Source organism: Alosa pseudoharengus, unplaced genomic scaffold (genome assembly GCF_046254945.1).
Source record: "Alosa pseudoharengus isolate Yale_2024_CS ecotype anadromous, Long Island Sound unplaced genomic scaffold, YU_APseudo_1.1 YU_APseudo_1.1_scf_6, whole genome shotgun sequence".
Taxonomy (NCBI): Eukaryota; Metazoa; Chordata; class Actinopteri; order Clupeiformes; family Clupeidae; genus Alosa; species Alosa pseudoharengus.
The window spans coordinates 19,743,174-19,770,641 of NW_027468848.1; the positions used below are offsets into that span (position 1 = coordinate 19,743,174).

The following is a 27,468-nucleotide window of genomic DNA, read 5'->3' on the forward strand; positions in this document are numbered from 1 at the left end:
GTGGTAATATGGTATTAAAATGGCTTTGTTTCTTTTAACTTGCATAAAACACTGTCCTGCGGCTTATACACAATGAGGCTAATACATAGAAAATTACTGTACTGAAATCTGGTAGTTGCTGAAATGTTGTACCTGGTGGATGTTTATGATTACACACTGACCTATAGCAAGGCTTCCCTCCAGCGAGGCGTGTCAGTCTGAAGCAGCTCTTTCTCCCTTGATGAGCACCAGGGGTGTAGCGGTACTCACAGCAAGAGCTAATTCTTCGTGCCATGATGCCATTCACGTAGAGCGTAGCACTGAAAGGGAAGCCCATGTGCCTTTGGGATCTAAACTGGAATTCCTCTGCAGGATACACGCAAAAGGAAAAATGCACATACACTTTACAGACAAACATAAACAATGCCTAAATTTTTGAACAGTTTTGGGCATAGTTTACATGCTCAAAAATACATTATGGTTATGGGATTTTGCAGACGCTTTTGTCCAAAATGACTTACAAATAAAACAATGCAATAGTTAAATTACCAGTGAACAGTTTTAAAAGTTGGTAAGACTACATTAAGAAGAATAGCAATAATAAACAATAATATCAATGGCCTAATGAATAGCCTAATCAATAGCCTAATGAAAATAAACAATCAAAATAAACAAATACTATAATATACTATAATATAATATACAAACCATAACTCATAAGAAACGCTAATTAACTAAGTGCATGCTGAACAGATATTTACATATACATTATGTATGAATATACATGTACATATCAACAGAGTATCTGTAGTTGGTCCCACCTCCTGGCTGCACAGACCCCTTGAAGACACAGAGGTTTTCTCCTCCACATACTTGCTGCAGAACTTTCACATCGTCCTGGGAAGTCTTGCTCAGTCCCTGGCCCATGTACATCATGGTCACTGTGACATCTGATCTCTGACTCTGCTTCTTTGTCCTGGTGGAAGTCTAATCACATTATGTTTAGATTGTAATCAATGAGCCAGCTGCCACTGTCACCCTTTCTCATATTACATCTAAACAAAGCTGTAGTAAATAAACTGTGGTCAATGGTCATTGTTTTCATTCATGTGAAATATATTTAGATTCACATAAAAATGATGAACACCACATCAATATTCATCTCTCCCATTTCCTGGAAGAAAAAAATGTATTCTCCAGCATGGCTTCCAACCTGTTTGGTATTGTTGGTGGCTCTTTGTAAAGTGGACGAGGCGTTGGAGCTACGTCTGTTGTACAAATAGGGGCAGGACTGACTAAGTGTGCTTCTGACCAGCCTCCCAGTGATGGATGGTAAATACTGCTCACCCAGCTGGCCACCCTGCGGTAGCGGGCTCATTCTCCCAGCCTGTGAATACAGGACACCAGACTGTGAGCGCTGAAAGAGGCTTAACTCAACACACAACCAACTGTTTAGCTTGACAACAAAACACCTACAGCTGTATTTCTTTTTTTTTTATCAATGAACAGAGTAGTTAATGATAAATATATATTAATTGAGTGCTAACACTGTTAGCACAATAGAACAAAAACAGTTAAAATAATTCAAAAGATTTTCAGAGGATGCAAGGCTGAATCACTGGCAAATTTGAAATGGCCCTGTTAGATACAAGTTTGGAGAATGTCAATGTGTCAAGGAGTGGATCATATTAACTATAGATTTTTTTATTAACACTAGATAATATTCTATTGTATTGTACTATTGTATTGACTACATCAAGTTTACTAGTGATACGCAGTACAGCAACCTTAAACGGCCAGCTGTAGCTATCCGGCCCCGGGCATTTTGGCCCCCAAAAGAAGGAACAGATGTGCGCACACAGATTGGCCTACGTCAACGAACCTCCAGAAGAGTCAGATGTTCGATGCTGGATCTGGGTGTTTGAGAAGGATCACTATCACTAGGTTTGCTAAATTGGACTAAGAAAGTCTATCTGTCAAATTTTGAGACCAGTCACTTTAAGATAACCAATCTGGGAAATTATGTGCCATTGAATTACAATTGTCACTGAATAGTTTCTACAGTCCTAAGTGTTCGTAAGTGTTTCCTCTGGAACAAAATGGAGGGGGGTGAATTTTCAGTCCTGGTTCTGGGGATGGGCCTCTGGAAACATCCATAAGGGAGTTGAACAAGCAGCAACGGGTAAACCAGAGACTTACAGGCAGACCAGGGCTGTTAGGTTGCTACAGCCCATCTTATTTTTTCCCCCCTGGTGATTCAGGCCTTAGCCCTAGAATAAGACATACTCAGAGAAGCCTGAGATTCTAATATACGAAAGATCTGTCGGCAAGGTCGCTAGACAACCCTGCTCACCACAAGTAAGGTAACAAACCACCAACATTTGATTAAGTGACTACCCATTGGGAGTAGTCACGCTTGAGTTGTATGATATGGGTGTAGTTATGCTTGACTTATGTAGCCACTGAAGTATATAAGCACTCTTAGAATGTGAAGCTCTTTGTTTCAACCAGCTGTGTTATACAATCCTCCATCTTTGCAAAGATTCAATATAATTGGATGATTTTGATCACTGGCTCCTGTCTCATGTTATAGCTACAGCTGACCGTCTAAGGTGGCTGTACTGCGTATCACTATAGGACTTGCAGTTTCCACAGTTTCAGTGCAACATCCAGGGAATATTAACATTAATTGTGTATTATTAACATGTCATGAAGACTGAGAAGCCCCAGACAAGCAGCATCATCAGCTAAAGCAGCATCAACAAATGGTGGAGTTACTAGGGCTTTACAGTACCGGTATATTAAATGGGGTTCTTTCATTTACAGTAGATACTATTGACTACTGAATCTAATAAGCCATTAAGCTGTGTTATTAACAAGTAGAGTTTAATTGGGCTTCTTAGGTTTCAGTGCAACATCTAGGGAATATTAACATTGTAGGCCTATAATTAAAATGACTCATTGACTCATCCTTGCCTTCAGAGGCTGCACCTTGGCCACCATTGGAGGGGTGTTGAGGAGGAGAAATCCCCTATTAATCACATAGGGGTCCACTGCCAGGGAGTGAAGGTAGAAAGGTTTGGACATTTTCTCTCCTCTTCCTGACAATGACTGGGTCTGTATTCCGGAATAAGAAAGAATTTAGTGAGTCAAGTTAGGGTCTTGAGAATAAGGGGTCAGTTTGGAGTATGTTTACAATTAGTGTTTCTGCTCTCTTTAAAATTCCCATGACATAATGGGATAATGATAACAAATTGATATATGCTCTCCGGGATTGCGTCTGATTGACCACCATCATTTTTTAAGTATATTTTGGGGCTTATGCCTTTATTTTTGAAAGGACAGTGAGAGGAGAGAGAGAAGGTGTGGGATCGGGAAAGGAGACTTGACCCCGTACGGGCGCCACAGCGCCCCCCTGAATGACCACAATTTTAGATGCCTTTTCTCAAGTGACTCTATGGTCTTCCTGGTGACTGACCCCGATTGAATTAACAAGAGATCTTTTCCCATTATATTTTCCAAAATAACTGGTGATAAAGTATTGTGTGTCCCAATGTAAACAAAAATCATGGGAATGACATTCAGCTCTGGTTGAACATCTGGAGTTGAGTTTCCACACTACCTACCTCCATGTCTTTGCCTCGAATGTGATGCTGTTTGAGAAATGGATCCAGGTGGAGATTCAGGCTATAACTTCTGGATCTTCTTAATGGCCTTTTCTGAGAGGAGTCCATCACTGTTCCTTTATCACCCAGACGAATGGAAAGAACTTGTTCAACAGTTTATGTCATTAACAGCCAACAAAAAACATGATCTGTAACATAATAATGGATTGGCAGTTGTGCCACAGGGTTGTCCAATGGCAACAGAAGGCAAGAAGCAGGCAGCAAACAGGTACAGTATCCAGTGGAAAATGCATTATGCATTACGGCAGGTCTCTATCAGATTTGGTCAGAGAAAGGACTCATTTTCTGGCCAGCATTGACAAAATCTGTATTTTATAAAAGATAAAATCAAAACAACACTTTGTTCAGTGTTGAATGTACCTTGCCATGAGCTATAAATATAGCCTATTAAATTACAGAGACCATTACACACACACAGATAGCATCAGGATAGAATGTCTGTTGCTTTTGCTTCAGACATCAGTGTTGTATACTGTAGTGTTGATGGAAAAGGTTAAGGAAAACTTTCCCAGCGTTCGTTTGCCCTCCACATGGATGTTAACAGGATGGATAAAAAGTCCTACACTCCATTTTGTAGCCCTTTGAATGTACATACACTGCATCACCTTTTCCCTAATATTTAATAGCAACTTGTCAACTGTTCACAACAGTCTACAACTGTCACTATTACTTCAAATAACCATAATAACCTGAACGTCTTACCTAGTGCGTCTTTTTAAAAGTATACTCCTCTCTTGTGCGGTTGGCTCAGTGTTGCCTGACATGCCTCCCGGTTGTTGATCTTCTCTCACAAGTGAAGCGCTCACATCAAGGTGACACCCGAGAGCCTGACAGCTTGGAGAGAGGGCCCTGCCTCTTCTACACTAATTATTCATGCATCTGCTCCAAAACCTCTTGGCTCTCTGTCCTCAATAGGAGTTCATGGTGGTGGCAATAATGGACTAGAGTGCATTAAGTAATTGTTGTGCTTTTTGTCATGATAAATGTTCTTATCCTGCATTACTGTAAAGTCACAAGGTCCTCTCTCTAAATGTGTGGGATTATCATGTATTCCTATACTTAGTGAATATGTATTGAAGACACATTCTAATTACCTAATGCCAGTAAGAAGAACAATAACAAACTGCTTTCACACAGATTATTGATGAGGATGTTTGCAGTGGTGGGGGTTTCATGAAACGCTGTAAATTTCTGACTGACATAATTTATAAATGTGAACTCCATCCCCACAATAACAGACCCACAACCACCCTCCCAATCACCCCCACCCGCACCACACACACAAAAAAGATCCAAAAATATAACCCTGCCATAACGGGAACTCTCTCTGTGGGAAAGGGGCCACAGGAATGTCTCACAGAGCAGACCAACGGCAAAAAGCTCAGCCAGAGATGAACAAGCAGTGATCCAACCTTGACACTTCTCACGGACAGAGCAAATGTGAAACACTCGTGATGTCATTGTGGAGGACAGTGTCTTTCCAAATATAATTCTGAGTATAAGAAAACATCACCATCACAGTTGTGAAACTAAAATCTGAATGTTTAGGGACTAAAATACCCCATGTTTATATTTAAAGATTTTAACACTAAAAACAGATATAATTCTCCATGTTTTTGCTTTTTGATGGGTTTACAATCTAGATTTTATGAATGTTTCATACTGGGGACAGCAGGATATTACTAACAGTAGAGCACCTGTCATCTCAAAGTATAAGCATCAGTAATGAAAAGGTCTAACCAGGAGAGGTGCTATTTGATATGATGGATCTTTGCCTTTGTGAACAACAGGCCCATCTACTGTATCAGAGAGCACTTTATATCTCTCAGCTGTGTCCTATTCGACTGGGTGTGTGAAACTGCCTATGTTATTTTCAAGGAGAGTGACAATATCCACATATTCTAACGCATGATGATTTGAATATACTGTAAATGCTTAGCTGTCTTGAGAGAAAGGGGAATTGAAAATACTGCTACAGTTAGGTTGAAGTGTACAAAAATTGGGCTGTTTCAATCCATATTCTTATCATATAACATAAAGCACCAAATGTCAAGAGAAAGTTTTCAGCAGTTCACACTGTCTCTAAGGCTCTCGAATATTGCTGCAGTAGACATTCTATAAAATGACAAAAAGGATTAAAAAGTGAACTTGAAAAATACACAATCCGTTATGCAATATCAGCTAAGAAGCAACACTATTCATAAGGCTTTCATTTATAATTAGATGCAATACCAACACCTGGGAACCCTATCTGACTTCTTATATGAGTCATATCACACAAACCATCTGGACCCATTTCACTTTTAACACCTGCACCTCACGGTGTGATACTGAGTAATCACCATTGGACATTCCCTTTACACATTGAACCATCAACCTGATGCCATTCAATCTGACAGTTACTGACTTAAGCTGTTTCCTCTCCTGTCCATCACCTAAAACCCCACTGGGACATTTAGCCATGGTCGCACTTTTGAGGCTGTGCTCTGTAATTGCACTCGGTTCACAATTTTTGACAGGAGCTGCCAAAAATGTAACCAGTGAGCAAAACTTTGAATGTACTATGAACTATTTATTGTCAAGATGACACTCATCATTGACAAGATGACAAGCATTTTTGGCATATACTTTGCTTTATACGGGTAGACAATGTCAAAGCAATGTCAATAAGTATGTGTAATGCAAATATCCAAAGCTAAAATGTTTGCATAGATACAGGCAAAACACAAAGCATGTACTTTAATAGTTTTGATATACTTTTTGTGTAAGTAAATGTATATTAAATAAATAAAATGCTTTATGTATGACATTGTTGTCTTATTACATGTTCATAGTAACAACAACAACAACAACAACAACAACAACATATTGTATTTATACAGTGCTTTTCAAGGCACCCAAAGCGTACCCAAAGGGGGTACCTCACTAACCACCTCTAATGAGTAGCACTGGGTGATGCATGGCACTATGCACTATGCCATTATGCACCAGAACACTCACTTAAGTGCCACTTACTTCTACTACTACTCTGCTACAACAAGCAGAAATCTGAAGGCACCACATTTCTGTTTTTTTGTGTCAAGACAAAAGAAGATAAAAAATGGTTGTCACATTGCTATTACATCCACTGCATTTTACTGAGAATACACAGCTGACTACAAAAGGTTGTGTCAACACTGTCACCACAACACACTACTTTATCTTCTGGTACCTAACCCAACCAACCTATGATATCAGAAGATTTGGCCAATTACAGTCAGTTTCTTTGAAGAGAGAGAGGGGGGCGGTCATTTTAAGGATACCATTTCTCCCCTGGGAACACATCTGTCCCCACATAGGCTACATATCCCACTATGAGGCGAGCACCTGAGCAACCACTGTGCACATCATAACCGCGATGGCGTCATGTTAATTTTCTGCCAGAGTGGCTGTGTGCGCATGTCCACCAACCAAGAGCATCAATGTGGTCAGCATGTCTACATACAGACTTTCACCCACGGCCACTGTGCTCTAATGACTGCGGAGGATAAAGGGTCGGCCACCGCTCAGAATATAGTGCCGCGCTGTTTATAGTCGTCGGGGTCTACGTTCATTTTCCAGGAAGCTGTTACCTCAGAGTGCCGAACCTTGTCGCAGGGGTAGAGCGCGTCTCTGTAAGCGCAAATGTTGAGTTCCAGAAGTGACAGAACAGAACAGGGAGCATGAATATCAGACTGAAAGTAAACCAGTACTAAATTAAACCTAGCTGCTGCGGTGACATAAGGAAGTTTCGTCTCACCCCCTTGGAATACATTGTGGAGCTTGTGGAGGTATGGCGACCTTCATCTTTCATGCAATTGTCCAAGGAGGATGGAGTTTACAAGAGGACGCTACAGTAGGAAGCCTTCAACGGTGACTGGGTTGTGGGGATAAGAAACATGTGCGACGAGTCTGTCAGAAACAAGACATACATTTACAATGATGGGACTTCACGTTCACACACAACCAGGTAAGGGATATTACATGTTTGGCATTCATATCAACAAAATACGGTCTTCTACAGTCTTCTAGTCGTTATTGTAAGTCGGGCTGTTATTTCAAGATCTGTTCTAGCGGTAGCGTCATTGCATCCTGAACAAAAAAAGATTTGTTTTGATACTGAAATCGGTGTTTTGATATTTTTTCGACTGCTCTTTTCCTTTCCCTCCCAGGAGATAATTCTGAATCTCAGTGTTACTGTAACTCACTTGAGGACATGACATATTTCCAAGTGTTCTGTTAGAAAACAGATCAATGTCAACATAATAATATTGACATTAAAGGTCTAGACTCTAGAATATACAGAAGGACAACAATGGGAAGACATTTAAGTCTCGCTGCGCTAATTGCAAACGTCACCCCATTTGAAACAATTTCCCGGTAATGGAATGATCACTCGAAATGACCACTGATTAGGCTACTCTTGGCTAGAAGCACAGGAAAGCGCCTGCAGTTTTCTTATTATCCTATCTCTGTGTGCACGAGCCTTTTCAAACTCGCTTTCACATAGATTATCGGGATTTGCCAGCTACATTGGAACTCTTCTGCTTTCCCCTACCCGCTCACAGAGCCCAGCCGAGCTGCTTTGCCAGCGTCAGTAAATTATGCATTTAAATGTCAAGACAGTTTTTTTGGGAAACAGCTCACCGACTGGGCTGGCCAGGCTTGTGACGGCTGTGTGAAGACTCCTAAGATAAATGGGAGCTTAGGGCCTTCATCTGCAGGCGCACTTAAACCTCAGCAACTGATGCAGAACGACAGAGCAGCTTAGATATCATAACAGTCATTAATACATGATTTGAACTTTCAGGTGGAAGTTCTAAATAAAAATAGATTGATGCATGACTGTGTGCCTTTTATCTGAAAAAAACAACAACAACACTTCTATTGCTATACTGTCAAAACTGTTGCAATGTGCTGTACTAACAACTGCTGTCATGTGAACTAACTGGAAGTGTTCAGGTGCAAATGAACCTCTGATATTACTGTTGAGCACTCTTCCTTCACTCTTCCTCCCAAACGCTGCCCTATAGACACAGCCACGGCACTTCCCCAACAGTCCCCCAGTTCCACTGGTGACAGGTAAAACAAACACACACGCCCACGATCGTGGGCTACACAGTGTGCGGTCATGAGCATCTCCTCAGTATTTCAACAGACTTCTGTTTAACAGACATACAGTAGAGGTCCAAGGCATGGAGGATGTAGAATTTAATTAGCAGGATGAATTTAGTGGGAGCACAGTGCCACACTGAGTGCAGTGCCTGTGATATCACTTCTCCAGGGATGGGCTTAGGCAGTGTAGCAGAACTGCGCTTATATAATGCACGCATGCACACAGTATTGCAGTGACTTGATATGTGTATTAACATTGATTTGGCGAATTGAATGTGTGCAGAAAAGCAATAAATGTGTGTGGTTAATTTCATATTATCTTTGGTGGAAAATAGATTCAGTTTAAAATGGACATTACAGTGTGAGCAGCTTTATAACCAACAAGACCACGAGGAGCAAATGAAAAGTTTTGATTGAGAAGCAGTGGTGGTGGCTTATCGTAAATAACGGCCTCTGCCCCCCCCCCCCCCCACCACCCCACTCCCTTCCATCCCCTGCAGGGGCTCCACGGAGTCTGTCCAAAAGAAGACCAGTGGGGGCAGCACGGGGGTGATCCTGGACATCAGCAACCTCAAGATTGGCGACGGGGAGTCGGGGGTGCCCCCTCTGCCTCCACGCTACAGATTCAGGGACCTGTTGCTCGGAGACCAGTCCTTCCAGAGCGAAGACAGGTATAGGCTTACGTTTACTCACTCTCTCTTTCTTTTTTTTTTCTCTCTCTCTCTCTCTCCCTTGCTGAACAGCTCTTAGCACGGCCATATATACTGACGGCTGGAAGAGCTGTCTACTGTACTGTATTGCCACTGAACACGCAATTCAATAGTAGCACTGCTTTGTCTGAATGAGGCTGAGTCCTGAATACCCCAAGGCCATAGATGTTTGAGTGGTGTAGAGGCTGTACAAGTTTGAATACTTATTGTGTTGGTTTAATATGCTGATGTGTGGTAACAACAAGGCAGATGTGGGTTTGAGCATCCCTGGTGAGGACTACTGTGGTTGTCATTCACGTGTATCTCTAGATATTCCGCTGGCTGATACTCACTAGCTTGACTGTGGCTTGACATGTACAAGAGATATAGCCTACCTCCGTATATGTATAAGGTTTACGTTTCGGCAGCCATTCTGGTTGGCAGTGTATTTCTTCAGTGTTTATAATCCCATACTATCTGTATGTAGAATACATAGTACATGGCAGAACACACCACAAAACATGTATTCAGTAGCCACAATGAGTTCATCATTACTATTATTATTATTAGTTAAAATAAGGTTGATGTTTATAAATGTATCATGTTACTCTGTCCCAACATATGACCATGAATGTGGAAAGCTTCTGTCAAACATAATAATGTGCAGCTATTCTTAGATGATCAAAAACCTCCATGTAGGGTGCTAATTTGTATTTCAGCAGGGTGGTGGGTGACAATGAGCGGTTAATGGCACAGCTTTGAAGACAGCTCAAGTCAGCTAAATCATCGTGTGAAACTGGAGGATACGATAACAAATGTTTAATATTCATTCTGTTTCTTTTCGAAAGACATTTTGCATAAGCCAGCATACGTAAACACCCTGCAAAAGGAGGAGCATCCCTGACAAAAGCCCTTCTGCCTCTGATGGTGGTGGACACCATAAAACCTCTCTGAGTATGTGTTAGGACGTAAATGCCCGTTCCAATGTGAATACTCTCTGACAGCCTTGCTATTGCCGGCATAAATACTTGTGACAGTGTGCGTTCCTATTTGCACAGGAGTGCTTTTATGATGTGTTCGTGTGTTGTGTGCTGTATGCTGTAGGGCATGAGTGGAAAGCGAGTCCAACTGCACAGTCCTCCAGTGCTGCTGCTGCTGCTGTTGCCGTCTGCCACTGCCTCGCTGCAGGTTAATAATGGGTGGCCGCGGATGCAGCTCACTGCCCACATATGAGTGAGCTAGAGATGCAGTCGTGTTGGGTACAGATTTAATCCTTGTCATTATTTCTGGCACAAGACGCAGTAGCATCATGTAAAAAGGTTTTAAATTGTGCTTAAGTGGCTGTTCATAGTGTCCTTTGAATGTACACACATATGCGTGTTCTGTATTGGCTGTTCTGTAGAGGAGGATATTGTGTGACCAGCTTCTCCCCTTGGCCTGCTTTGTAGAACAGTGAAAGTGCCTATCTCAGCAGAATGGTTCTTCCTTGGGAATTGGTAGGACTTGGGGCTTTGCTGAGAGTTGCTAATGTCAGGCTTCAGCTGCTTAGCGACAGTTGGTCTTAAATTTTAATGATTAGTTGTTGCTTTGAAATTGAGAAAAAAGAGAAAACTCTTTGTTTTGCATTGCTTATTCCAAAGCATGGTTAAAGCGGCAAATTTTTTGTCGGCCAGTTTGTTTGTTTGTTAGACTGGAAACTGGTTTGCCTTGTTTGCCTTTGGATGTCGCCAATTATAAATGGAATTTCTGACAAGTAGGACATCATCCGTGTTCACCATTTAATACTCCAACAAGGACCTCCCAACAGACAGGCATGAGTGCGTCTGTGTGTGTGGGTGCGTGGGCGGCTAGGTGCTAAGAGGATCATTACGAGGGCCTCACAGATTAATGTTCCCTCGCTCTCCCTCTCCCTCTTTTTTCTCCACATTCCCTTTCAATTTTTCTGTTTGCCCCTCCACACACACTCACACACTTACACACTCTCCCTCTCTCTCTATCTCTCTCACACACACACACAGACACACTCACCCACTCTCTCTCTCTCTCTCTCTTTGCTCTGAGCAGTGAAAAAAACAAAAAAACAATGTTTTTACTCATGCATGTTTTTACTCATGCATGTTTTTACTCATGCATGTAAGCAGCATATCATTGGTCAGCAGGCACAAATAATTTCCATCTGACTGACACAAATATCCGGATACATTCCGTTAAATGAATTGTACCGTCAACAGGAAGAATGTTGATAATGTTCCCTCAAGGCACAGAAGTACTGTGAACTCTGTATCATGGCCATGCAATGATGAGCACAATAGATGAGCTTTTTGGCATGATGGAAGACACACAAAGAGACATGTCCTTCAGCACATTGTTCTGAGCTGTTTTCTTCTCCCTCATCTTCCAGTGGACAATAACCAGTTTCCTTTTTGCTCTATGGCAGTTCTGCCTGTCCCTGGGAAATAATGACTGCTCTAGCCATGGTACAGCTGTCAGACGAGAGAACGGCGTATTGACACTGGCCTGCCTCGCAGGCTGCCCCTGCCGCCTATTGTAGTCTAGACTATAGTCGAGATTAGTCACCGGTGCAGAGTGAGTGAGTGGGTGGGCGTGTGTGTGCTGCTGGATGCTTCGAGCGAGCCTCCACGCATATATTTTACACAGCTCGTCCAACAAGTCGGAAAAAAAATAATAATAATAAAAGCAGTGCAAGAGGGAACAAAATAATTTCTGTAACAACCTAGTGTGAGTCATGATGCACATGCAGAGGTAACTCATGTGGAGTCACATAAGCGTGCACTCATGACATTCACATGTCCGCACTCTTCTCTCGTCAGTTGTTGCCGCACGACTGCAACACAGTCAGTTGCCCAGGGCACTGTAACAAATGGATGCACTGGGCTGTCTTGACAATTAAATGAATGCATGCAGCCCTGCTGTTTCTAATAAGCTCCTAATGAGCCGGGGTTGGGGGGGGGGGGGGGGATTGATGCCCTGTCAAAAACTCTGCCTCCCCATTATTGAAATTAAGTTTCCTGCTGCTCCCCTGAAGGAGCATGGTGCCAGTAACACCCTTCCAAAAGGCAGTGCTTTCCTTAGCCAGGAGTTGTCAACAAAAGATAAATCACAAGACTTTTCTATATCAAAGCAGTTTCAAAAAGACAGCATTTGTTGAGTTCTCCATATATAAAAGAGCAGCATGACTCCAGACTTTCAGCTTAAACTGTAAATAAACAAGGAACAGATCTGCCTCGGTCTGCCCCTGCAATCACTGCTCCTGCTGCTGTGTGTGTGTTCTGGTGATTGCTTGTCTGTGATCAGCGGTGTGGGGACACACTTGTAGGAGTATGGTACTTTAGTGTGTAGGATAATAGCCCTCTTAAGGATCGGCAGGTTACAGACCTCCCTCTCGTGGGACAGAAGAATGAGAGGCAATTACTCTCCTCAAAATATGTGGGCAAGAAGTGTTCTGCGTAGCAACAACCCCAAGAAAAGCAGCAAGCGGCTTCATGCCACTTGATTGCTTCTCCAGTGTTGTTCCGAAATTAAATCAGCATTAGAGATTTAATGACGTGAGCTCATTGTTCCATGGGGATTTTCATGTTGTTTTGCTAAACGCGTGACAAGTGAACCCTCTCACATATGAGTCGCATTGTACTTTGTTTTAAATGTATTCATGAATTTAAGATGAACCTTCAGATAATGAAAAGCTAACTGCTGAGAGCTCAATGACATGTTGCATAATGCAGCTTCCTTTAAAAAAAAATAAATAAAAAAAACGTGCTCTTTGGTATTGATCGCTTTAACAGCCCACTGTAATGAAAATGACATCAGGGAAAAGACAAAACGTTTTTCACTTGAGGCGATGATCTGCTGGAGACAAGATAGATGACCACAAGCAAAAAGCCTGGCGTCTGAACAGCACCGGTTAAAATGGAACCCTCTCAGCTGTGGCAGGATGAGTCGAGAACAGGGCGAGAACAGAGTGAGAGGGCAGCAGGTACAGCAGGGGCTAGAGGCCTCAGATGATGTGCCTATCAGAGGCTGCTGCACACAGGAAGCCAGGCATCGCTTTATGGCATGAGTTGCAAAGGGATGCCACCCACACACACACACCCACACAGCCACACACACACACACACACACACACACACACACACACACGCACACACACACACACACACGCACACACACATACACTCATGCACACCCTAGTCATGAGTATGTCAGCTCATTTCCTGTAAACTGAACAACAGAAAATCTTGAGGGTGCAATCAACCCCATACCGAAAGATACTTTTAAACTTTTGCATTTGCAAGAATTAGTCTAATTGTTCTCCTGGTGGTAAGTCAAGACATTTCAGGCTGTTAAAATCAAAATGACATGCAATGAATGTTCCTCCCTCAGTGTTTGATATTTAGACACTATTGTTAGCATTGTTCAGCATGCCACTGCACATTGTCATTGTATATTGCCTAGTGGTCCTGGCATATAAAAGCTTTATTACAAGAGTTTCAGTGTGATGACACCCGCACACACATCCAAGTCAGAATAGATAAACCAAGAAGACATGGCAAACATCAGGATACTCCCATAGAGAGTAAGTTATTACATTATACAAATGAAGGCTCATTTGATGTTCTAACTATGAAATAAGATCATTGTCATTTGAATGACTTGAGATGGAGTTCTCAGGTTGCTAAATAAAACCTTGCTCATGATTATCTAATGGCCCTCCTTATTCACCGCACGCTCTTGGCATCGATAGTGCGGCGTGCCACTGGTCGAAGCTGCGGGGATTGCTGGGATATGATGACGTCCGGGAAGTGCTTGGCCGGACCGCTCAGGTTCATGCTCCACTACAAGTCTGGCTGGCGGCAGGGGACCTTCAACGCCCAGCCGGGAGGCCACCTGTCACCTCCCCACTGGTCCCCCACACCAGGCAGGCAGGCAGGCGCATCTGGCCTCCAGCCAGGGGGATGGTGGTGGTGGTGCAGGGTGCAGCCGTGGTCAGCATCATGCTGCTCTGCACACCTGCACTCCACTGCAATCAGGGTGTCCTGACTGCCTTACTAAAAGTCACATATGAGCAAGGTCACCGTGAGCTATATTTACTGGTGAATTGATGCTACCTTACTGACTGAGTAATAGCTCCGTCTGGTGACTAGCGCTCCTGTAACTTGGCTGGTAGGGTGAGGCATAAAGCATAGTGCTAAGCTGTGGGATATTATAGGGACTTGTAAATGCAGATCACACTGTTTTGATTGCATGAAATTAACTATTTTTTACATGTATGAAGTTGGCACAGTATATAGTTATGTTTTATGCATGCAGTTTTATGGGTGTTTGTTATTCTATGAGTTTTTTAGATAAAAAAAAAAATACCGGTACAATATTGCCTTGTCAATACGCAGCTTTTTGGATGAGAGTGTAGTGTTAGTGATCAATGGTAAATTAATTGCATTTAAAATGCGCTTTTCTACTACTCTGAGCACTCAAACCGCTTTACAATTTCATGCCTCACATTCACCTATTCACACACACACACACACACACACACACACACATACATCGATGGCAGAGGCTGCCATGTAAGGTGCCAACCGTGTACATCGGAAGCAGTTTGGGGTTCAGTGTCTTGCTGAAGGAGCCAGGCTCAAACTGGCAGCTTCCTAGTTGCCCAACGACTACCTCTACCTCCTGCGCCACCGCTGCCCATAAACACAGCATTCATGTGTATGGCAGATCCTCCATGTCCCATATGCCCTCTGGATAACCCTGAGGGCTCCCCCTGCTTCCTGTCCTCTGAACAGCACCGGGAGTCAAGTGCTTCGCAGACGGCTCTGGTGTTTTGCTCCCCAGGGTGTTTCCTGTGCTCCACCTGCCTAGAATGCAAATAACCCCACCAAACACACACACATACACACACTTTACACAGGCACAGACACACAGACACAGATACACACACACACACACGCGCACACACACACACACACTTCACACAGGCACAGATACACACACACACACACTTCACACAGGCACAGACACACAGACACAGATACACACACACACACAGAAACACACATACACACACACACAAATATTCAAATTATGTCTGCACCTGAGAAAGTGGATTTATGTTAGGCAGCTGGCACTTTGGAATGAGTTGAATAGTAGGGCCTTAGCTTTAATTCATTGTGAAAAAGATGGGAATGGCCTACGCCCAGCTGTGCCTTGTTTTTGTTTTGCCCTTACTGCAATTGGCTCTTTGTAGATGGAGCTGACAGATGAGATTAGGTGTTTGTTTGAGACAGTGTGTATGTGCAGACTGACTATATGTATGTATGTATGTACGTACGTATGTACAGATCATGGTGCTTAGCCAAAGGAAATTAAGTCATTAGCTTCTATATAAACTATACAAAGCATATTTCTTTCAGTCAAACACTTCTTTACTGTCTGTAAACCACAGGCAGAGAAATTATACAATGTATTTTATTGATCCTAACAGGATGTTCTTTATTATATTGATATGCATGACATCAAAAGGTATTCTGGATTGCATTTCAATATTGTATGGTTGATTTTCTACTAAAATTTACTCTAGTATTAGTTACCGTACTATACCATACAACATGTTATAATTAGTTACAGTTTTTTTCTGATTGCTTAAGCACATTTTTTGTAACTATTGGCTATTTGCAAAACTCTACACACAAATAGGAAAACCTTTCACCAAACATTGTAGTTCTCTTGAAAAAGCTAACACACCTTGCTTAACTCTTCACACCTTCGTAAAAATGGTGTTTTCGTATCAAACAGTAAACACAAGCCATCACAATAGTAAGCACACAATGTGCCAACTACATGGTATGAATAAAAAACACATCTGGCTTTTGCTTTCTCTGTGCACATGGTAGGCTATGTTAGTTTGAGGTTATACTTTTGTCATAGTTCTGTAAAGATACAGGGATCCAAACTTCAAGTATTGGTGTTTATTTACACACAAGTGTGTTTTTCCAAGTCAAAACACAAAATAGTAATTTCTATTCGTCTACATCGTGTCGTCTCTCTCAAAATTCCGTCTAAATCACATGCAATATCCTCTAGTCCAAGGCACCGGGGAAAATATCTTCTGGAATGCCGTATCCAGGCCTGACATGATGCCTGGTCAATATCCCCACATGCCTCCTCCATTGCCTGTAAAAGGGCTATGCATTGATGGAGATGACGGTCATAGACCTTCCAGCGCCAGGCAAAGAAGAACTCTTCAATTGGATTCAAGAATGGAGAGTATGAGGGGAGGTTGAGTACAGTGAAAAGTGGGTGACCTGTAAACCAGTTGCGGACCAAAGCAGCCTATGGAAACATTTCAGTTCAAGTTAGGCTGAACCCGTTCCCTCAGGCTTCCCTCAGGGTCATTCCGTGGTTGATTACATGGTCCACTATTGTAGCTCTGATGTCATCAGTAATTCTGTTTCTTACTCTTCTTCCCCTTCCTCTTCCCCCCCTTGTCCTCTTCCTCTAACTTCACCTCCTTGTCGTCCTCTTCCTCCTACTTCTTCACCTCCATGTCCTATTCTTCGGCCTCCTCTAATTCTTACTCTTCTCACTCTTCCTGCTCCCTCCATTGTACGCTGTAGCAGCAGCCGTGGCCTTCTGGTTAGCACTTTGGACTTGTAACCGGAGGGTTGCCGGTTCGAACCCCGACCAGTAGGAACGGCAAGGCACCTAACCCCATGCTCCCCGAGCGCCGCTGTTGTAGTAGGCAGCTCACTGCGCCGGTAATAGTGTGTGCTTTACCTCACTGTGTGTTCACTGTGTGCTGAGTGTGTTTCACTAATTCACGGAGTGGGATAAATGCAGAGACCAAATTTCCCTCACGGGATCAAAAGAGTATACTTATACTTACTTAACAAAGGTTATGTTATGTGATATGTCCTAATAGGGCCCCTCAATCATATAACATAGGTTATATTATTCACCCTGATATCTAAATGGGGCCCCTCATTCAAATAACACGGGTCACGTTATATGTGATAATCATGCTTTGCAATTGCCATCTTTTTTCACAGCAAGATGCCTTAAATGTGTTGATGGTTACTGTATATCAATCTGTCATTTATTTGCACAAAACTTGCCAGAAGTTCTAATTTAAGGGGTTATTGCCTTTTAGCACACTCAACTGCGACCCAGCTAGAGAATAAAATGGACGCCTATTTTTTCCACTTCATGTGAGTGGTTCTGTGCAGAAATACAAGACCAGTTGATAGTCATAATTTGTGTTTAAAAGGGGAAGTATAAGGCTACATATGCGCTATAATGTAGCAGAACTAAGGTGACCACCAAGCAGACTCTGAAAAGGAGGACAAGTTATCTATAAAGTGAGGACAAATTGGCAAAAATGAGGACCCCCCCAATGTCTGCTCATAGGCTTATTCCAGTTGAATACCTGTAGCTAGCTGGTACATATCTGTGTAGTGTGTATACTGTGTGAACTTCCTTCCTAACACCTTAAGAGTTGTGCTAGTAAGGGAGACAGCAGACCGGGCTTTTAGCTCGATTGTTAGCACGCTTGACTCCCGAATCCAAGGTGCTGCTGTTTGTGGGTTCGAGTCCGGGCGAATGCAGGGCTGAGCCGTGCAAATCAGCACAAGGCATTGGTGCCATGACCCAGATCAGCAGTGAGGTTTAGAAATGAACACGCAATTTGTGTTAAAAAGGGGAAGTGGGGGCTACATGTGTACCATAAAGTAGCAGAAATAGCATTACCACAACACATCTTTGGGCCATTCGCTCAACCCAGCACAACCTTGCAGCAAGTGCAGCTTGCTATCTGTAAGCCCTGTCTCTTTTATTCAAAGTATTTGTAAGCTCTTTTTTATTCAATGTATTTAATTTTTTATTTTTTTATTTTGAAGTAATCCAAAAGTATTCAAATTACGTTACATTATTTTTGTAATCCAATGGATTACGTTACTGATTACAAAAATTGGTGTGTAGGCCTACTCTGTAATGGATTACATTTCAAAGTAATCTGACCCAACACTGACTATAAATGAGGATGTTGATTGATGTTGATTGTGTTTTTTCCAGTTGTGTTGAGATGGAACATGTTGGATTTGCGCTACAAGTAAATAACTAACTAGAACTGACATTGGTCCATAGACAGGCCTCAGCTTTGAGCTTAATTTTTTTCTTATGTTTTTATAGGACTATTCAAGCCTACAGCTGCAGAGATGGTTTATGGCATGGGGGAAAGTATCCGTAAAAACCTCATTTAATGGATGATTGATGATGCTCATATAACCCATTTCCCCTTATTTGGCAAAGCTCTCCGTTCAGATGTCCTATTAAGAGGTGTTCACGCGCTGCTGGTACGCTTTGGTCAGCAAGGATGCATCGTTGCTGTCAACAATTTTCCAAGCCTCCCGTGTCCAGTTATTTCATTCCGTGGTGTGGCGCCAGTGCAATTACTTGTTTTGTTTCAGAGAAGTGTGACGCCCTGTTTGTGGCAGGGAGCGATGAGTTGTGCCTTCTTTTACTGCCTCCAAAGCCATCTCAAGAGTCTGACCAGCACTCCTGTCTGTTCCATTCCCACTAATTGGTTTACATGTATCTGGCAAAATCAATTGGGATCCTCAGCTTTTCATCTCATTTCGGCTGCTCAATGACTGTGTAATGAGGAAAAAGCTGGAAGTGAAAAGCACTGGGGAATTGTGGGATTCTTGTTGGCATGCACGGAATATGCGGGCGCAGAGAGAACCTCTCCAAGTTCTCTCAGGCTCATCCGAGGAGCCTGCACTGCTTCAGAACATGCGTGTTCCCTCAAACCATGATACATCTTGTGTGTGTGTTGACAGGCTGAGCCGGCTGCCTCCGCGACAGCCCTGCTGTTATTAAACTGCCTTATGGGTGCTGCAGACTGACACGTCGCTCATTGCACAAGGTGTGCAGCTCCTCATTACTGAGGTCTACTCCCACCTGCTGCATTGAGTGGGGGGAAGTGATGTACGACCAATTATTTTGCTGGACTAGTGGTGCCTCACTGTACCACAGATTATTTATAAAGAAGCCTAGGCTGTACATATAAGCGCTAATGGTCTGAAGTCTTATGTATACTTTTGTCAATTTCAATTCAATTTAATTTCACTTATAGAGTGCCAAAACATTACACATGTCTCATGGCGCTTTACAGGGTGTAAAACATTCAGAGAGGGCCCACGAGTAACAGGGGCGAGGAAAAACTCTCTAGAATTGGAGATACATATAGGAAGAAACCTCGAGCAAATCCACAACTCAAGGGCCTGACCCATCTGAAGGGTAGTCAGCACTAGCGCAGGCAGGGATGGATTACTGCACAGGCCTACCGGGCCCAGGCCCAGGGGTCCAAGGGGTCAGGGGGCCCTGAAGCCCAAGCCTTTGCATGGAATCATTGCCTCAATATCAACAAATCAGGATGTAGGCTATGAATCTGATTGAATTTAGTATTGGCCATCCCCAAAATGCACCAGAATACAGGAAATCAAAAAAATCAAAAAAATTCTGGGGGAGGACCCCCAAACCCCCCCTTCCACATATACGACAATAAGTGGGGGGCCCTTAATACATCTGGGCCCAGGAGCCCGAAAGTTCATAGTCCGACCATGAGCGCAGGTATGGTCAGTGACCACCATCGCACGCATGACTGGGGTGCAGTCACATGAGGACATAGCAGGGTGGTCCATTCCAAAAAAAAAACCTGATGTGGTTGAAGTTCCACACTGCACCATACCTGAATATTATGTATAAGCCTTTTACTTATATGTTGTTGGCCTATACAGTAGCTATGTACTTCCTTACATAATTTGCTTCTTTAGTCATTACACAATTCCAGACCTTTCCATATATTCATTTTCATGTATGTCCACAGTGCATGAATGATGACTTGGTGATACTTGTGGTTGCATCGCCACGGGGAGTCACTGTGGTATAGAGTAACCTCTCCTGTTTCTCGATTCTCCATCGGCGTCTTCCTCCAGAGTTGCGTGTTACGTAATCCATTCGGTTTTCAGCACCCGTGTGGCGTGAGACTGTGCGGAGGATGCAGTTCTTAAAGCAGACTGTTTGACTTGTCAGTCAGTGTCTCTGTTTTGGTCGGGCAACCGGTTCGAAAAACATTTATTTTAAACGAGCCTGCATGCATAAGTCATTTTAACATCTCAAGAATAGACTGCCACACACCAGTTTGTATTCTCTGTTCACTTAGTACTACGGACTTGTCCTGCTTTCTATATTTAGATTTTGCCATACATTTCCTTAGTGTCCGAATTAAACTTTAATGTGGTGTAGGGGAAGGACTTCGATAATTGGCAATAAAAACGATGGAAATATTTAAATAAACAATGTGCACTGTTAATATAAAATGCGCTAGCAGTTAACTGTGTTTGTAGAGTTCTTTACATAGCTTAATTAAGTGTGAAACCTTAGCGCAGAGTGGCTTGCGCGGTTCATTCGTCTTGCGCAGTGTAAAGCATGCAGCGTAAAACCAATGGAGCTCCGAGCAGAGATGCGCTTGAATTTGACAGGCTATTTCTGCGCGTCTAGACCTTCGAAGACTGAGAGGATATAATAAAATATATTCCCTCGACTCGTCGGTCCTACAACTTATGTGATCATAGCTTTCAGCGCTCGGCTCTTGATGAGCCATGGGATTGCAATAGGTCCACGGGTCTGATTATCCTCCTTGGCTGGCGTGAAGTAGCAGACCGAAGGAATGGCCGGTGCCAATCTCGCAGAATCGCCGTCGGAGATCGACACAGACGTGCGGACCGATACGCAGAAAGCGCCGGATCAAACATGGGTCCATCCATCGATGCCAATTCGAACCATGGGCTCACTGGGGAGCGATGCTGGCCAAAGGTACTGCAGAACCTTATCCAACTGTATCGGTTTTGGCATCGATCTGTTGCATTCTGCAGAGTGATCCAAGGACCTGACATAAATCATTAGATTAGTCATTCAAAGTGCGATAAAATAACAACCGGAAAACTGTTGTAACGCAAGACTATTTTTAGGAATAATCTCGCCTCGTCTTGAAAAGAAATGAAGCAGTCTGTCGCATAGCCTACTGTGTTAGTCATTCATTGCATTTCAGATAATTACGCAGTTCCTATGACTGTTTAATGGACTTGGGAAATGGAAATAATAATGAGGTAACAGTCTTAGCTGCCATCGACTTCTTTCACGTTTTACATAAATACGAGAATGCTGCAGTTTTCTATGAGCTCTGCACCAGTGTGAACCGTAGTGATGGGATGATCAGTATTTGAAATTCTTCTCCCATTCATACATTAACCTGTACATATGCAATTTCACATTGTGGTTTAATTGCATTTTCATGCTTGCGCATTTAGCGATTTGATGGATACACGCTACTGGTTTTAGACCAGGCTGCGGGAGATTGTTATGTGTGTATCGGCGAGAAATATGATGTGGGCGGGAAATGTTTCATGCTGTTGGTGTGTGCTGTGCACGACTCAAATGCATGTGCGCCTTATCAAAACAATACATGTTTCATGACACCATTCCGTTGAAATCGCCATGTCGCATGGTCTCATGTAAGTGACCATGTGACTGGACCAAGTAGAAGGCTTCCTATGAAGTCTTTGTCAGTTACTGAGCATCTTGCCATACCAGTAATCTGATAGCTTTACTGAAACAAAAAGCATTTCCTGCTACTGTCTGAATAACCAAGGTCACCATTCCCATAAACCTATAAACTCATTTTAGATGAGCAACCACACTCTTGATCTCATTATTAAAGGTTTGTGAAAGCCTTGGATGGATAGATGTGGGGGGAAAAACATGCAGAGAGGAAATGTCTCCAGAGTGCATTTCTATCTTGGGATGTTTTTCTGTGTCTGATCAAAAGCATTATTGAAGTAGGCTATCTGTCCTTGTCCATTTCAATCAAATATGAGAACTGAACTCACACTGCTATTGTGTCAAGTAGTGTGGAGTTCAGTGCCTTGCCCTCATCCTCTGTCTGTGGTCTTTAATTTTCAGATTATGCCCGTACATATACAACCAGTACAGAACAAAATGTACAGCCACCGCCAACCACATGTGAATCTTCCTAAAATGAGTTTTGCTCAAGGTTTCTTCTTGAGAGTTTTTTGAGTCCATCCAACTCTTACCAACCAATGCCATGACTCATAGCCATCATGGGCAGTTCTTCCTTTCAGAGGGACCACCAAGGACATGCCAGTCCTGCTGGAAGTAGCCTAGGTCTGTCACACATTAGCCATTAATTAAACAAAATGTACCTTGGGTCATTCATAAAACATATATAAATTATTTTACAAGTATTTGTACAAAGAAGGGGGGGGGAGTAGGAATAAAGAATAGTGACACAGTTGTCTTAAATTTGTTATATTCAAAGACTTTGGGAGGATTACTTGTCTGCCCACCTAGCTTCACAAGGGCGCAGTGGCACTGGTAAGGGCTACATCTCTGCAGTGTTTTGTCCATTGCTGCAATGGGCTTAGTTCAGTTCTAAAGCCAGAAGTAAACGGGCTGACAACAGAGTGCACTGTGTTACCGACTGCCACAAACTCCCGTTGTCTTAGTCTACAACGACTTCATAAATCCCTGGCCCTGGAGAGTGTCTTTGCCTCAGACAGGAATGGTGCCAGAGGCGTTTGCTGCACTTTGCCTCTCCTAGTGTCAGGTCTGTGTGATCTGGTGTCTTGCCATTCTGTACAAGAATTTACCATTTTCAATAGTCATATATCAGCATATTAATGAGAGAATTATTTGTTGTTCTTACATTTCAACCCACTTGTAAACAATCCAGTTGCAATGATTTCACTATTGCGTAATTTGCTACTTAACTTGCTACAGTGTCATTTCATCTGGTCTCTTAATTGCTTCAGAGGTTGGTTGAGCACTTTTAAAAGCAGCGAGAACCTCATATTTCTTCAAAGAAAAACAAATTTGTGGTTTTGTATTGAGGATACATATTTTGCATGCAGATAGCTCTCAGTATAGTCACGTAAAATAGATTTACAATCATTTGTACTGGTACAAATGACAGAAGTTCAATAGTAGCTGTACGGAGAGGAGCATCTTTGCCATAAGAGACCCAGCAGGTATTAATAACCTAAACAGTCATAAATATAATATAACAGTCATAAATATAACTGTTTTCTCTGAATGTTGAGACTGGAATAGGGGGAGATGAAGAACTTAGTCGCTGGTCCTACCTCCGAGATATTTCTGTCATTTGTCTTTAGTAATTGTCACTGGTCCATTATTGTTTATGAACAATATAACGAAACAGTTGAAGGCTATGTTTAAATGCTTTTAAGTGATTACTGCCACACAGGAACATAATTTGTTTTTGTAATTAAGCTGGCTTGAAAAGTCCAGACATTCTAACCATTGTGAATATGCATTCATTTGTATGTTTCAACCATTCACTGGCTTCATGGACTATTTTTGCTTTCTGATCAGTTGGTATACACAGACATTGTTAAAGATTTCTACTTGAATTCTCCAAACATGATTGTTTGTTTACAGTGATGTTATTGAGGATGGTGAGTCATTGCTCAAGTCGAACATCATTTACTGGCACCACTCAAAGCCCAAAAAGATACTTTAAAGGGGTTTCTCTTCTTAGCCGTTCAACGAAGCAGATACCTTTTTAGTAATGAGCACATTCGGACCAGTAAATTAGATTCCAAGGCGCTCGGTAAGTGCTAAAAAAAAGTGCTGTCTCAGTGATTACCTGTTTCTCTGTCTCTCTCTCTCTCACACACACACACACACAGCCACACACACAGACATACGCATACACACACACACACACTCACTGAGAGAGAAAATTGAGTCATCTTCACAAAAGCAGCATCCACAAACACACTCAGTATTCCATCAAGCGTGCGTGCCTGATAATGAGAAGCCATTTCATCCAGCCCGCTCCCTCTCTGTCTCCCTCTGCTCCTACCCTCTGGCAGGTGAGGGGATGCCTGCCTGTCACTAGATGGACACACAAGAGACCTCAAATGGACACTTCACCCCCCAGCAAACCCAACCCAGAACATCTCAGTACTACCCTTGAGACCCATATATAGAAACAAACACTTATATTTTGGGGCTTTTGCAGTTGTTTAGATTTGACAGTGGAGAGAGACAGAAAAAGAGTGGGCAGTAGAGGAAATGACCGTGACCTTTGACCTGCATATGACTGGGGTGACACTGCTTGCACTAGAACTCTTTTAAGGGATCCTTGCATCACTTCACCTGAGGGGATAAATTAGACTGTGTTCATCTCCACACACACCCTGATAACTCATTTAATTTTGTCCATATGTTGTAACTGTGCTGATGTTTGTGCTGTCTTTCTGCCATACTCTGGGGAACAGAGCTAGGTGCCGCTGTGCAGAAGCACAGTAATTTGACCAGCATCACTGTGTGTAAATAAAAGACTTGAATCTTGGTGTTAATAAAGCAGCATGATGCTCCCATATTCTAGTGGTTTGTTTGTTTTCATATTGTGATGATAATATACTGAGAAGATTATGCTGTTTCGTGATGTTTTTTGTTTTTTGTTTTACAGGGTTCAGGTGGAATTTTATGTTAATGAAAACACCTTTAAGGAAAGGCTGAAGTTATTTTTCATCAAAAACCAAAGGTCAAGTAAGTAAAATTGAGCAATGAGCCAATCATTCTGACAAACAACTTAAATGACCAAGCAAATGATTATGTGGGCTACTATCTGTGTTGTTATGGGTGTTTGCTAGGCAACTATGTGAGTGCAGCAGAGTTACAAAAACAGTATGTATTGCTGACAAAACATTTGAAAGACTACAGAAGTAAATCTTTTTTTTTTTTCTGTACTCATTTTTTATTGTATTTGGTGGGTAACAACATATATGAAAGGCGTTGTTACAATACAGATACACAAACCCAAACATACCCCCCACCCCCCTACCACATGGGATACAACACAACTATCAGTGTAGCACAGTCAGTGTACAGAAGTAAATCTAAGTTTATAAATGAAGCTAACAAACTCCATAAACGCACTGTTACTCACTGTAAGTCTACTTATTACCCCAAAGCCATGTTCCAATAAAGGCGTTTGAGTCAGAGGCTAGAGGGTGCTGGGGAGAAAATAAGAGCTGTCAGAAGGGATCGAAAGTGTGAATTGCAGTAAGATGTATAATTTACGTGTGGCCCCCAGGTCTTTGCTCCCGCCCCCTGTCAGGTCCACCCAGTAATGAGTCAATGGTGAAAGTGTGGTAGCAGACACGCCACGGCCAGTTATGGGCTCTGTGCCATCTGTGCTTCACCCTTAAAAGCCCTGGTGCTCTTAAACGCCCTGGTTGACAGGAAATAGTGCAATAACTGCCCATTGGGCCCCAGCTGATAGCGTGGCTCCCATATCCTAATGGCGCTCTCTTCCCACCAGCAGTGAGTGGAGGGGGAGGGAGGGAGGGAGGGAGGGCCGTGGCCTGGGCGGTATAACGACTCAGTGATTGCCTGCCCCAGCTCCCTCAGGTCCATCTGTATTACTTAGTCAAGGCCGCTGTCCGTGGTGCTGAAGCGGTGTGCAGTCACCCTGGTGATGAGTGAGAGGAGCTCCAGCTGTGCTCAGAAAACCCCATTAGATCTCTGGCACTTGCAGAGAGAGATAATGCACTTGCCTCAATTCAGTACAATATATTCAATTAAATTGTATTTACATAAAACAATTGAAATTGTCTCAAGGTGCTTTACAGAGCTCAGAGCCTGAACCTCATAGAGCACTAAGGCAAGGAAATGCTCCGTTTTAACAGATATCATCAGCAGAACCGTGGCTCCAAAGGGGTGGGGAGGGCCAGCCAGATAGTGAGGTGGTCATAAAAGGTGTAGGTGGGGGGGGTGGGGGGTTTCGTGTGGACGCAGAAAGCAAGAGAACTTGTAGACAGAATCTATGGATGCTTGATCTAATCTGTGGATGCTTATCTAATTTACTAAATGGCCAGCCACAAATTATATTGTATCCTATTGTGTAGGGAGTACTTTGAGAGTTTGTGTGAGTGTGTATAAAGTATTGAGAGTGTATTGAAACTGTCAGCACTGCATGAAGGAATCTAATGTGCAGTTACTCATTTTAATTACATAAAATATAATCCAAAAGTCTTAAAACCTGTGTGATTAACTGATTAGTTCTGTGGTGTTTATATGGGCACCCCAGCTGGTTCATGTACAGTAAATGATGATTGGAGGAGATTGATATGAATGCAGTGAATGGATAAGCTGAGGATGCAGGAGCAGGAGGAGGTGTTCCTTCCAGCTAGAGTGGATTGCTTTTCTAATGCAAGGTGCTGTTGGATGCAGGACAGGGCCCAACATAAATTGTGATTGTTTCACAGCTGTTGGCCGATTGCTCATAGTTATTGTGGAACAAAGTAGAGCCTTTCAGTAGTAGACAAAGGGATATGCTGTTCTTTTGGATTCCAGAAGAAAGAAAACTATTAAATATGAAATATTAGATAGAACTACTTCCTAAAATAAAAAAATATAAACAACTTTGACTGCGTGGCTTCTTTCTCTGTGCACCAGTCAGGATCTAATGCCTTAATTATACCAACTCCAGAAGTGCTGTAGGGTTTGGCCAGGGCTCAGCGTGGGTTTATTGACGTCAGTCTCTGACTGATGGTCTCAAACACAAGCTCCATCCATCAAAGAACTCTTTTACTTAACATTATAATGGGCTTACTTTTTTTTGTTTGTGAGAGTTCAACTACATTTATCCAAGAAGGGAAAAGCCACACATGCTGTACATGTTTTATAGACATAAACATTATATATTATATACATTATACAAAAAGGCAAAAGGACAATGTCACCACCATACCACCACCAAATATTGAATCCATCCTTCATGTGCTTTACAATGTTGTGCGAAGCAGACCCTGTCTTCCTGTCCTGGTTTCAAGGTTTCCACCGCCACATCT

At 42.6% G+C, this 27,468-nt stretch overlaps 1 protein-coding gene across 1 annotated transcript in view; it reads left to right on the forward strand.

Moving 5' to 3' along the window:
• Nucleotides 1-7,271: 7,271 nt before the first annotated feature.
• The window catches only part of kcnt1b (potassium sodium-activated channel subfamily T member 1b), a 47,602-nt gene continuing 27,405 nt past the window's right edge, over nt 7,272-27,468 (forward strand). Inside the window, exons 1-4 of the mRNA XM_076270263.1 lie at nt 7,272-7,653; nt 8,717-8,765; nt 9,299-9,469; nt 25,083-25,162. Of these exons, the coding sequence (XP_076126378.1) occupies nt 7,623-7,653; nt 8,717-8,765; nt 9,299-9,469; nt 25,083-25,162 (331 nt within the window). The 5' untranslated portion in view covers nt 7,272-7,622. The remainder of the gene's footprint in view (nt 7,654-8,716; nt 8,766-9,298; nt 9,470-25,082; nt 25,163-27,468) is intronic.